General features: G+C 38.8%; 1 protein-coding gene across 1 annotated transcript in view; it reads right to left on the bottom strand.

Moving 5' to 3' along the window:
• Positions 1 to 7,609: 7,609 nt before the first annotated feature.
• Positions 7,610 to 14,693, bottom strand: part of Actbeta (inhibin subunit beta) — a 109,461-nt gene continuing 102,377 nt past the window's right edge. Inside the window, exon 2 of the mRNA XM_090374542.1 lies at positions 7,610 to 8,493. Within this exon, the coding sequence (XP_090230668.1) occupies positions 7,610 to 8,493 (884 nt within the window). The remainder of the gene's footprint in view (positions 8,494 to 14,693) is intronic.

Below are 14,693 nucleotides of genomic sequence, written 5' to 3' on the forward strand. Positions count from 1 at the left end.
GCATTCATTTAGAACAGTGGTCTTTAGAGCTTTTTCTCTTCTAGAGCTGCTGTACAAATATATCAGAAATTGAAGGCCACACTATTTGAAGGCTAACGTTTCATCTGCAGTTTTTTTTATTTATTCGCAGGGAATAAATGATTATTTAATAAAGAAGCGGGATACTATATCAACGCAAGTACTGGTGTATTTTGAGAAAATAATGCTACTTTACGTTACGTTTTTCTGTCTTTGATGCTGAGGGATACTATTGGCCCTCCAATGAGAGTGACATAGTATGGTTTTATGCTCTTTAAAATGACTACACTTATCACAAGATGACATAAAGTAATTAATATAATTTTTAATCGAATAACATCACCAGGAGCGTGAATCCGTTATTCATTATCCGTTATGCCTTCGAAGTTTAACGAATATATATTTTATTTTATTAATCAGAGAAGATCCTTGAATAACGTTTTGTTCCAATTTCTATTAAAGTCTCAGAGGAAATAAGTAAAATACGTTACACAATATTGAGTAAATATTATTTTGTGAGGTACGTGCAATGGAACGAAAAGAATTACGTTTCATATATTATTTATTAATTAATTACTAATTAATTGATTGGCGAAAAGTTAATTGTTTACTTTTTATCTCTATTAATCACACAGAATATAAAAATAGGGTTAATTTAAGAAATAAAAACGAACGTGCTTCTTAATGACTCACTGTGTTCCTAACTTGTTACCCTTACAAAATGCATCTACTACTTCACAAACACAAATGTGATAGTTGTAGTTTACAAGTTAAGATGAGAATCCTATACAAGAACCTAAACAATATTAAGATGAAATTTGGCACTGGTTTTGCTTTGCTAGAACATCAATGCAATGCGTAATGCAATCTGTGGTTTTTCTGAGACTGTTCCCCATTTGTTGCTAAAGTAGTCGAGTTTTCATTTTCAATGTAACATCTTCATTCTAATGAATAGTTAATTTTTATCCAATATATACAAGTAGCCCTCGTATAACACGGTAGATAGGTTCCTATAAAATCTTGTGTAGTGCGAAACCCTGTTATACGGGACCAAGAACTAGTACAAAAAGGGGGGTTGCGTTCCAAGAGAGCTAACAAAAAATACACCATTTCGTTAACAAAATGTTAAAAAAATTGACAAAAATACACCATACCAGATTTCGTGTATCTTCTGCTCTCTAAAAAATCAGTAATCTGAGTTTGTTTGATTTTGCTTGCTAGATCTTAGTAATTTCATCGTGTGGAACTAAGCATTTTTCAAGCTCCCTTTTGAACTTTGGGTTCCTTTCGGTCGAAGAATCTGCATGCAAAAAATAAGATTCTAATGTTCGACTAACTTTATGCCTTTCCGTATACTTTTTAGTGTAAAATTTGAAAGTTCAGAATTTAACTGCGCTATCATCCTCTGAATTGATTTGATTTGCCTCCGATGCCATTTCCAGCAAATCCGCTTCGCCAGCCTCTTTTTCTACCAGTAATTCTTGAACGACTTCAGTAAGCTTCTTTTTTTTATTCCTAGAAATATCGGCGACTAAGGCTATGTTGCTCTGTGCGTTCTGAGGTAGATTTTCTATTTTTCTGGACGAAAAACGTGAGTTACCGGGAAAAAAACCATGCTACTCTTCCCTCTGGAGTGGGCCCTAGAGAAGGAATTTTTTTTTTTTTTTTTTTTGTCTCATCCTCTGAGACCATATGTGTCCCATCTACTGAAACTGGCCCACCTTCCCGTGGTATGGACGAGTACCCAGAATCATCTGTCCAGGTGATTGATGCTTCTGGGTAGCCAAGTGGCCAGAACAGAACACACACATAATACACACAAACCTCTGTCACACATATCTGGCCCATTTGTAGTGATACTGTTCTTCACAGAGATACGAGGCGGAGTTGAACTGACGTTCTAGGAGCCGCCCCTTACATAAACACATGTCCATACGCCCATGCTACCCTCGCCTGAGACGCACTAACTCAGCCACGTTGCAAAAAAGTCCCATAAAAATTCCTCCCGTCATCGACGGGATTCGAACTTAGGTCTTTTCCACCACCCGGTGTGGGGATGACAGCGATTCTACCAACTGTGTTTGCTGCTCACGACGGCTTCAGTAGTCATATCATCAAAACCTTTCCGTCCTACCGATTTAACAAGTTCTACTATCGCACGGATTCCGTTTTATGTCGGTTAGACTATACAGGGTGTCCCAAAAATATTGGTAGAAACGTTTAGGGAAGGTAGGTAACATCTAAAGGAATGTGAATCGCATAGGAACCCATAACCGGAAACGTCACCGTAAGTCGGTACACGGCGCTGTTCATCAGTTCGCGAAAGGGAAAATTTCTGGTTTACTCATTCAAGCAGTAGTTGCCGCACGAAGAGCATGCATCGATATACGAACTGTGAGCTGGCAGACATGCACCTAGTGTATGGATTAGCAGAGGGCAATGGACGAGCCGCTCAACGAATTTATGGAGAACGCTTCCCAGACAGACATGTACCGGACCACCGTTTGTTTGCGTGTGTGCATCAAAATTTGTGCGATTATGGATCATTTAGAGCATTTAGAGGTAACAGGAGTAGTGCGGGCAGACCACGTTCGACGCGAACTCCCGCCATGGAAGAAAGTATGTTGAATGCTGTCCAGAATAATCCTACTACCAGCACACGTGCCGTTGCCTCTGCCTTATGAGTGTCTCGTTGCAGTGTACAGCGTGTCTGGCACGACGATTCCTTACACCCCTTTCATCTCCAAAGGGTTCAGTTACTGCTCCCCCAAGATCATCCTGCTCGTTTGGCTTTTGCGCAGTGGTTTCTCCAAGAAAGTGTTCAAGGCTTGAATTTTCCAGCCTATGTTTTGGTCACGGATGAGGCTTATTTCACTCGGGAAGGCTTAAACAATCAGCACAATGCTCGTGTGTTGGCTCACGACAACCCACACGGTGTGCACCCCCATGCGGCACTACATCGCTTCGCAATAAATGTGTGGGTAGGTATGGTCGGTGACTGCTTATAGTCGGCCCATACCTGTTACCATCCCGCATGAACTCCGCTAAATATCGGATCTTTCTTGAACAAGTTGTACCAGGGTTACTTGACGATGTGTCAGCAAATGTGAGACGCAACATTTGGTTCAACATGACGGGACGCCTGCCCATTATGGAAGGTGTGATCGTGACCATTTGAACAGGCGTTTTAGGCGTCGATGGATTGGCCGTGGTGGACCCGTTGCCTGGCCCCCACGCTCACCTGATTTATCGAGCCTTGATTTCTTTCTGTGTGGAGGGGGGGGGGCTCAAATCTATCGTGTATGAATCGTCTGTGGAGACGGAAATGGATCTCGTGGCGGGACTCGTCTGCGCTGCTACTACTGTCAAAGAAACTCCAGGTGTGTTCGACCGTGCCCGCCAATCCATGCTGCGTCGGTGTGACGTATGCATCGCGTGTCATGGTGGAACCTTCGAGCATCGTTGTAACATCATAAAATGTATCCATCTCGTACTCCATTGTTAATGTTATGTCAAATAAATGTTTGCCACTAATTACTGTCTTGTGTCATTTCTGCTTCTTGTGCCTCTGCTACTACTTTCTGGTGACGTTTCCGGTTATGGGTTCCTATGCGATTCACATTCCTTTAGATGTTATCTACCTCCCCTAAACGTTTGTACCAATATTTTTGAGACACCCTGTATTTCCTGAATGAACTGGCTCTGGCCATACATTTTTCCATCACACATTTAAATGTTGACAATTTCTTTGGGCGAATGAAGCTGTGATTTCGATACAGTCCACAATTGAAAAAATGTTTCCATACCTCCATCACTTCAATTTTCCATTATCAATTTTTTTCCAAAATCCATTGTAACAATTTTATGATGTAATGCGTTTCAAAGGTAGATATAATGCCATAATATAATTAAAGAAGTTGTACTAGGTGGTAGGAACATTACTTCGACGTTTGGATGACTTAATATCTTTTTGATGGCCTGGCAAGTTGTCCTATAAATAAAACTTTGAAATCTAGATTTTCCCACAAGTTCAATAGCACAGAACCTAACACGGGAATTTGCCCTTTTTTATGACGATTAGCGAGCCAAAAGCGGGGATTCACAAAAAAGAATGGAAATGCTGAAAAATCACATCTAACATAACAGCAGAGTTCTTCCCTACAAAAGTTCAAAAATACCGTGTTATGCGGGGTTGCCACAATTCTTTAACCGTGTTAGAGCGAAACCGTGTTGTAGAAGTTCCGTGTTATACGGTGGTTGCCTGTATTTTCAAATTGCACTTGTGACTAGCACAGTGGATACTGCTCTTATTTTTCATCCAGAAAACAGAGTTGTTAATCTCAGTAATACTACCGGCACTTGAGACGGATGCGTGAGGTTATAATGGATGCAGACGCTGTATACGCTGGTGGCTAGTCGTCACTGAGCGTTCTTTGCTTAAATGCTATTTCACTATAATATTTCATTAGGGATCATACATATTCCTTGTCTTACTAAGCTTATTAATACACTATACTTATTCGTAGGCTAATGAGTTTCCCAGAATAGGCATCGTGGTTTGTATATTCCCCCTCCTTCTGGTTGAAGACACATGATTCAGAGGATTTACATAAAGGCTAGCTGAAAATTATTACCCATGAGTTGCTATGCTTTTTATGAGGCACTGCTTGTAAGTGAATATTTTCCTGGCAAAACTTTGCCAGCTAAGCATATTCTTCCATCCTCTATGGCAGGGGTTGGCAACTTGCGGCTCTAACTTTTATCCCACAAGCGACGTATTTCTGCGAGAAAATATTTTCTAACATTAACTATATTAAAAATAAATCAAGAACCCATCTGAACAATGCGAGTCTCTCAGCATGTTTAAAGATGAAAATTATGGCATACTCGCCTGATGTTGAGAGACTCGCTCAATAAGTTCAGCAGCAAAAGTCACATCAGTTCGTACCTAATTGAATGTTTCTTAAACGTTTTTCAGTATTAATAAATAATATTTCAAAAAAAATATATTTTTTTAATAAAACACCTTCCCGTTCTATTCCATTTTTAAAAACTCCCCCTCCCCATCCCAACTTGAGCTGAGGTGTGGCTCTTCGGATTATTATATGTATTTTTTAAATTAGATAAAAAAGGTTGCCGACCCCTGCTCTATGGCAAGCAACAGACCGTCTTTCTTAAGTATAACAAGAAAGATGATGGATCTATAGTGCCAACAAATATCTGTAGGATGCTCAATTTCAGGGCTACATGCCATACTACAGGTATTATGCATTCGTCCCTCCATCCTCAGCTGTGTAAACATTGATTGTCTAGGTATGGTGAAGTTAGAGAGATAGATAGAGCGAGAGTCAATATACCCCAAACAGTGGGGAACTGAAATCTTCTACATCCACCTTTTGATAAATGAATATTTTCTGTCAACACAAATAAGCTGTTTACACATATTGTTCGGAAGTTCAAAGCGGATTCCCCCCCCCCCATTACATCTTGTGGTTTGTGCCATAAATTTAAGATATTATTCCAATTGAGAATTTGTACAAAATTCTCCATTGCCGTATGCCATTTACTACTTCTCTGCAGGCGACAAAACTGTTGGACAAACATTCATTCCAGTTATGCGCTTCCTGTTCATGATGTTGTTATGTTTGCTTTCTGTCTCTCGACATCATGAGTTTGGCTCACGCCTAGCTTTAGATTATTTTGATAATATTCGAGGATCAGTTATGTCCACGAAAAGTTAGTAGGATAAATCGAAAACTTATGTAATTTCTACCTATAGTTACATCCGATACATAGGCCCAAGTTATCAGCTGAAATCCGCTTATAAAGTTTCCACTGTAGGTTATATTTTGAAATAAGCTGTAATAGGCTTATATTGTTTATTACTTTACTTACCAATAAACATTTTATTGTTTATGCGTTTAATTAGTTGCTGCTGTAATGCAAGGCATTTCGTATAATTTCCAGAATAATATGTACTTGTTCTCAGAGTAAATTGAAAAGATGATATCATAAAGATGAAATGCATTACAGTTTTGAGAGTATGGATGTACTTTATTGAAATCTGTAAATTTTATTTATTTTTTAATGTGCTGTATAGGGAGTTTCTGTTATTGAGCTTGTGGATGTAATTTTACTAAAAATACCTATTTATAATGAAAAATACCAGTTATCTATAATGTTATCAATAGATTTATGATGTAATATATCTTTACTGTGTGAAAAGCATAAAGAATATAACGTGTGTATTCAATCCTTTTAAATACACACATTCTCATAGAAGCTGAAAATAACAAGACAAAATAATGGTCGAAATAGTCTACTTTCGTTTCATACCTAAGCAGATGTCATAGTCTTAATATTTTACTTAACAGAGATTAGCACAAAATTATTCCTTTCATTTAAATAGTTTAGATTAGAAAAGAATTGCAAAATCAGAAACATACAGTAATTATAATAAATAATAGTAAAAATGCTATGCCTATAATCGGATATAGACATTTATAATGCATAAAGTGAAAATACGATGACAACGTTTCTTCATTTTGGATTTTGGGAACAGCATCCCATATAGATTCAGTTTGTGGTGAAATATGTCACACTGCAGTTGATTATATTCCACTCTTGCTTAAAGTTCACTACTGGACCTGGATTGATTTTTATCGATATGCGGAGTACTTTGATTCATCGAATAGTGGTTAAAGATATGATATGATTTTGAAGTGCTGCATTTCAGTTTAAATCTCTCCACATTTTTTTTTTTTTTTTTTTTTTTTTGCGTAGGTTTCTGAATAATCCTCTGGAGAGAGATCACCCTCGCCTTTAAAATAGGTCGGTCCTGTTGCATGTGTGAATTGTAACAGAAACCTTAGATAACTCTATAACACTGCATGGCTTTTACTCGAGTGTGTGTCTGGGGTTAATTTATTTCGGCGTTAATTTATACTTTTCTAATACTAACTCTGTGTGTGTTGCGTTTTGCTATTATAACTTCATTCAGCTAGTGATCGTTAAACTTTCCGACATTATCTGGTGATCCGCAGGAAATATGCATAAACGAAATCTCTAATGAGTTGAAAATAATACACAAAAAGTTAAGTTCATTCTTTAAATCCACGTTTATCTTTTTCCTGTAATTTCTTTCGGGCTTTATAGCTGTATCAATCTGCTTTAGCCATGTTATTTATATATAGGTCTATTTGAACAATACTTCCACAATGAAATTTCTAAATCTGCAAAATCACTGTCAAGAGCTATACTTCAAGTGTATGTTCGTCAGAAAATATCAGTCGCCTCTATTTCCAACCTAATTTTAAGATGGGTTGTTTCACAGAATTAGGCACTAAAATAGATAGGGAAATGGTTGCAGACATTCATCACTCACCACTTGAAGAATCTGCAAAGCCTTTAAACGAGGCACTGTATTATATTTTCACCAACAAGAATAAAATCAACCCCTTTCCTTGCCACAAGTAAGTTTAATCTGGCAGCTGTATGGAGCTCATCTCTACCTGCCAGGAAATGTGCGTTAACTTCCTTCTCCAACGGTAATAGCTGTGTATAATTTTCAATTTCTAGGATGAAAATTACGCTACGTACATCCACATTCATCTACTATCATTTTTGGAAGGTCTGTTTTAATAATATTTAAATCAGGATCAAAATAAATTAAAGACATTGGAGACAGTTTAGTTGGTGCACAACAAGGGGTTATTGATGCATATGGATTGCGATTGCGATATTCTTCTATTACATGAGTGTGAAAATTTACGAAAGTATCAGGAGTGCGCCGCATGCTAACACAATCTCCCATGCAGTAATTTGCATAATATCCTTTCGGTGCAATAATCCAGTCATCCCAACCTAATTCTTTGAAACTAACATACAGGGTTTGTTTACAGCAGTGTGTCGTTTGCATATCGCATGTCATAGCGTGACGTCTAGTTCGCCTCTGTCCGAGTACTTCAGTCGCAATAGCAAGAAAAGGTCTAAGATTTACCGTGTCCTGCCCTCTGTTACCACCACTGTGCCGGATTCTTCGAGCAGAAGCAGTAATTGTGTTATTGTTATTGCTGCTGTCATCATGTCCGTCGTTAAATAAAACCATCTCCAGAAGAGAATCACAACCAACGCAGTCAACTAGAAGAGTGAACTTTTCTCTGGCTGGGCCAGAAAACCACTCTTGCACCGCCGATCCTACCTCCAGCCTTCTCCATCCTGCATGTGATGTCACGACTTTGTAAGACGTAAGTAGTTCCAGTTGCAGGGGAATATCAGCAGTAGAATTATTACTGTTTTGAACGCGGAAGACGTAGAGAGTCAGGGCATGATCTCTTAGAAGGTAACGAAGTCGGCGAGGCAGTGAAGAGGAGTATCGTAACTGAATCCATAATGTTGCTGTGGTTACTCGCAGTCGATGTGCATGGTCGTGAGGATGATAAAAGTCGAGGAGGATGTGACTATTTACGCTGTGGCCTGCAAACAGGAAAAAAAATTATTACATACATAATTAGAAAGATACAAAATAAGTAATTAAAAAAGGTACATTCAACTGCAATATACACTCAGATTTTCATCACAATACCAATCGTGCAAAAACAGTCTAGTTGTATTGAGTTATTTAAAACTGAGCGCTGCTGCTGTTCTGGAAATGAATGGAGGTCTTACACAGTGCTAGGGTTTTCCTAATAAATTGTCCACTGAATATATAGATAACACAGGATGTTTCACTTAAAATGCACTGAGTTCTATGTTTGTTTTTAGGATTAAGCTTTTTTTTCACATTTCGGCTAAAATTTTTGAATTTGACATTAAACTTATAGTCTACTATTAATGTTTAGATTTTGTAATTTGTAAATTTGCCAAAGGAAGTGTTTTTTTTTCTCTCAATGAGAAAATTGTTCCCGTCTTCGATTTAGTCTAAACGACATCGTGTATCTCTTCGATAATTGATGTAGGCCGTATATAGGTTGCGTGCACAGTACCGTGCTTGGGTTGGAGGTTGAGAAGACGAAAAAAGATGTTTGTTGACATTAGACTTGAACTTCTGTAGACTGTAGTTTTCAGGAAATACGTATGAGGAAAGGTTGTTCCAGGAAACGGCTGTTGAATGAATAAACGAGGAAGATGAAAAGTTGGTTGTGTGAGTTTGAAGTTGGACAGTAAATGATGTTGGCTGGTGGTGGCACGTGTTCGGACTGTTTTGAAAAAGAGCCGGAATTAAAAAAAAAAAAGTAAAGTGCAGCTATTATCAACCCACTGCAGGATGGAAGCCTCCTCAACAATTCATGCTGATGGAAATGGACTATAAGCTGCCACGCTGGTCCAGTGCGGGTTGGCAGATCGATCGATTCAGCAGTCAGGGGCTTGAACCCCGGTCTACTCAAAGAGCGTGTGCTACTGCACTCCCGCTCCTGCCCACTCGGCTACGGAGGGTATATAGCCGGAATTATAGAAGCCAATTTAGAACAGTACCCATGAAAGTATCTATAGAAAAGGCATGCAGAAGAAACAGTACGTCTGTGAGACAGAGAATGGAGTGACTTTGTTAGAGATGAGTCATTAATTAACCTAATTGTCCTCTTCTGAATGGAATCTAGAAGCCTGAGAGAGGGCACCGCCCCAGACGTGGGAACAATGTTCCATGGTAGGGTGGATTTGCGATTTGTATAGAGTGAACAGCTGTTTGGAAGAAAAGTAAAGGCGAGAGCGAAAGAGAAAACCATGTTTTTTTAGATGCATAGGAAGCAATATTTGAAATGTGCTTGTGCCAAGAGAGATTAGAAGTCAGGGTAATCCCCAAAAGAGATATATCATCTTGCTAGAAATTGGAGTGTCACCAAAGATAAGTATAGGAGCAGAAGAATCCTTTTTGCGAGCTGTAAGACAGGACAGAGTTTTAGAAGGATTGAAGTCAACTAAGTTGCCTTTGCCCCACTGGAGAATTACATGAAAATCGGCATTTAAGGAATTGGTATAGGATATTGGAGAAGTTGAAGCTGATTGAGCAAGGCAAAGTTTCTCAAACTGGAAAGTGGAATGCAATGTGCTATCATCAGCAAAACTGTGGATAGGATTTCAGGTCAATGGAATAAGGTCATTAATACACAAGAAGAAAAGAGTGAGTGAAAGAACTGAACCTTGGGGGATACCAGCAGTGGAGGAGTTAGAAGACAGAGAGCCATCTACCATCACCCTCAGTGAGCGGTCACAGAGAAAACTGGATAACCAATTACAAAAAACAGTTGGCAAACCATGAGACGGAAGCTTGTTTAGAAGAACTTTATGCCAAACACAATCGAAAGCCTTTCATATGTCAAGAGCAACTGCTCGTGCTTCACCTAACTTTTCCATTGAATTTGTCCATAAATGGTAACATAAGCCAGAATATCACCTGCGGATTGACGCTGACGGAATCCGTACTGGCGATCGTTGATCAGAATGAAGGTTTCTAGACAGTTTAAATATAAGCGTTGGCGGTTAATTGATTTCTCCATTACTTTAGAAAGAGTAGAGGTAATTGCAATGGGACGGTAATTGGATGGGAGTGATTTATCACCCTTTTTAGGAACTGGCTGGATATGAACAAATTTCCATGAAGAAGGAAAAACACTTTTGGAATAAGAAAGTGAAAAAGGCGACAAAGAAAAGAGTAAGTTCAGGAACGCAGGTTTTGAGAACAAGTGGAGAAATACCACCAGGATCAGGATTCATCAAAATCCTTCTGACATCCTTTTGACGGAAGATCACAGGAGGAATTGAATGACGGAAGACCACAGGAGGCATTGAATGGTGGGAATTGTTTTACCAAGATCATTAATGCATGAGTTCGAAGAAAAATGGAATGCTAGCTGGTCAGCTTTATCCTTAGCTGAAGTGACAATAGAACCATCTGATTTGGACAGAGGTGGGAGCAGAGATGGGCAAAAGTAGCGGCCAGTAGCTTTGGTAGAGACCAGAATGCTCGGTTACCATTAGGGCAAGAAGTAAGTTTTCTACTCTTAGCCTGTTCAAAATCTAGTTTGGACTGATTAATAACTGCTTTACAATTGTTGCGAGCTTGGGTGTAGACAGAAAATGAAAATGAAACACGCCAGTTACGATATGCAGCGTTCTTCTCTTGAACAGCCTTAGCAAATTTATTGGAAAACCAAGGTTTAGATACAAGATGAGATTTTAAACTGGAGTGTGGAATAAACGATTCCATTCCTAGAAGAATAATTTCACTGACACGATCAGCGCAACCGTTGACATCAGAAGTTTTGAAACAGTAGTCCGACCATGGAAAAGAAGAAAAGAAATCTTGCAAGTCACCTCATATTGCATTCTTCTAATGCCAAACAACACGAGATTCGGATAGCCATGAGCCATGAGATAAAGGCTCCATTGGAGAAGAGAATCACCAAGATGTGATCTGAGGTACCTAAAGGACCACTCACTTTAACCGTGTACTTGGAAGGGTTGCTTGTGAGAAAAAGATTAAGCGTGTTGGCTGTACGGTTAGAATTGTCCGGTATTCTCGTAGGTAAATGAACAATCTGTTGCGAGGTGATTAGTAATTGCAAAAGCCTCAGCATATCGACCAGCTAGGTCTGTGTGACTAGAAAACGGAAGCCAGCTGGAGTTGCGAACATTGAAATCACCAAGGAAAATTACCTAACTGTTAGGAAAGTTGGACTGGAGAAAGTCAAGTTGCAAAGAGAGGAAATCAAAGAGTTCCAAGTGATTAGTGGAATTTTAGAACGGTAGAGATAACAGCTGATTTTGATAGAATGAGATAGAGAGATTTTAAGCTAGAGAAGATCGAAAAGAGGAGATTCCAAATTACCAAGTCTCTGACAGAGAATATCGGAACGGACATATGCACAAGTACCACCTTTGAGGCGAAAGGACTCATACAGCGAATAATTTGGGCAACTGAAATAAGCAGTGGTTGAATCAATTGATAACTGAGATTCTGTCAGAAAAAGTACATGGGGTTTGGCAGACTGTAAGTGGAAATGGACATTATTGAGATTAGTACTGAGACCACGTATATTTGTGAAATGAATTAGGAAGTGTTTGGGAGGTTTAGATCTTTTCGCAGATAAGTTTTCTCTATTAGTTTGGCTATTCATGATGTATTCAATTCAACCCTGAAAAATATCTGATGCTTCATCAATTTCTGTATCTTTAACGATGCAAAAAGGTACTACGAACTGCTGTTGATAAAACTTGTTATTATACTCTTGCCATGTTGTCACATGCAACAGTATAGTACTTCCTTTCTGAACAAAAACCATCATCTTCTTCTTGTTTTAAATTCTCCACTACCTTGGTTGAACATATGTCCGTGGCTAACCAGAATCATCCTTCTGGATTAGCTTGCAACGGTAATTACCTTCCAAAATGGAAGTGGAAGATTTAAAAACTATTAGTATAATGAATTTCCACTAACATACTTCAACATGCGTTTGGGTAACGATATTAGTACATGGATGTGAGGTGCATTGCATTGATTAATTAGATTTTTAGCTTTCTTGACCTCTTTGGGATCGCTTTCAACAGAAATTTACCAATCACATATCAGAAAATCAGAGTTCAAATCGTGAACTGGATTTGAACATGAGAAAATGTCCTTTGCTTGTGATCGCTTGTTGTACTGGTCATATTGGGAACAATGAAACTCAAAAGAGTGGTCATATGGCTTTTCTCATTACTTCTGACCACTTTTTAAATATTTTTGTCAAACGTTTCCGCTGTTCTGCCAGTCTGGTTACACATTTTTTTATGAAATCTACAAACACGAAAGGTATTATAACCTATAGTACTTAGTACCGTGCATAGGTCGAAGGTTGAGAAGATGAAAGATGGTACTTGTGACGTTGACATTAGACTTGAATATCTGTAGATTGTAATTTTCAGGAAATACGTGTGAAGGGAGGTTGTTTTGAAGGAATAAATGAGGAAGGAGAAAAGTAGATTCTGCGAGTTTTACGTCGGACAGTAAAAGGATTCTGACTGGTTGCGGCACTTGTTCGGATTGGTTTGGAAGAGACAAGTGGGATATAAAAGCCAATTGAGAAAAACAATGTCAGTGGAAACTATCTATAGAAAATGTATGCAGCAGATATAGATCTGTCTGTGAGACAGAGTGAAGAGATGGATCTTTAATTAACCCTTGTACGAGATGGATCTTTAATTAACCGAACTGCCTTCTTTTGAGTGGAATCTAGAAGCCTATGAGGGAACCGTCCCAGATGTGAGAATAATATTCCATGGTTGGGCGCATTTGAGATTTATACAGAATGAGTAGTTGTTTAAAAGAAAAGTAGCGCCGAGAGCGAAAGAAAACCCCCAGTTTTTTAGATGCAGAGGAAGCGATATTTGGTATGTGCTTGTTGTGCCAAGAGAAATTGTCAGGGTAATCCCCAATAGAGATGTGTGATTGAGACTAGAAATCTGAGTGTTATTGAAAATATGCATACGAGCAGAAGAATCGTATTTCCGAGATATAACAGTATTGAGTTTTAGAAGGATTGAAATTAACTAAGTTAACTTAGCTCCATTAGAGAATTACCTGGTGATCAGCGTTTAAGGAATTGATAGTGGATAGCCCAGATTTTGAAACAGTTTGGCAGAGCCAGGATTCTCAATCTGGAAGATGGAATTCAGTGTGCTATCATTAGCAAAACTGCGGATAGGATTTCCAGTCAATTGAAGAAGGTGATTAATATATAAGAGGAAACGAGTGGGGAGAAAGAACTGAACCTTGTGGAACACAATTAGTGGAGAAGTTGGAACACAGAGAGCCATAAACCGCAGTGAGAAGTCGGAAGAAAAACTAGATACCCAATTACAAAACACAGTCGGAGTGGATAAGATGGAAGCTTATTTAGAAGACCTGTATGCCAAACCTGATTTTCACTCAAAATCTAATTAGTTGTGAACATTAAAACCACCAAGGAAAATTACCTCACTGTTATAGGAAAGTTGGACTGGAGAAAGTCGAGCTTCAAAGAGAGGAGGTCAAAGAGTTCCAAATAATTTGTGGAATTGGGGGGTTGGATAGAAGCAAAAGATGAATCGGACAGAATGGGGTAAAGAGTTTAAGCCAGAGAAGATTCCATATTATTAATTCTAAGGCCGGGAATATCAGCGCGAACATGTGCGCTAGTACCGCCTTTGATGTAAAAGTATTCGCAGCGAATAATTAGGACAAGTGAGCTGAGGAGTAATTGAATCAACCGATAATTGGGATTCTGTTAGAAAGGTATGTGAGGCTTGGCAGACTGTAAGTGTAAATGGACATCACTGAGATTAGAACTGAGACTATGTGTATTTGTCAACGAATAAGTGCTTGTGAGGTTTAGATCTTTTCACAGATAAGTTTGTTCTATTTGTTTGACTATCTGTGATAAACAACTAATTTTAAGATTCCTCTGGCTTTCTGTGTAAGGAATCACTAGTGTATAAAATCTATGTTAATAAAGAATCTTATTATTTTATGTGCAGGCGCCTCCGTAGCCAGGTGGGAAGTAGCAGCAGTGCGTAGCATACGCTTCTTGATTAGACCGGGGTTCGAGCCCGTCACCATCAAATACGGAGGATGCGGAAAGGTCAGGGAATGACCACCGCATATCCCGGAGCAATATGGCCTTAGTTGCTAATGCTCCTAAAAAAACCAAACAACAAAC

This window comes from Mastigoproctus giganteus, chromosome 5 (assembly GCF_048544385.1).
Source record: "Mastigoproctus giganteus isolate SK-2022 chromosome 5, ASM4854438v1, whole genome shotgun sequence".
NCBI lineage: Eukaryota > Metazoa > Arthropoda > Arachnida > Uropygi > Thelyphonidae > Mastigoproctus > Mastigoproctus giganteus.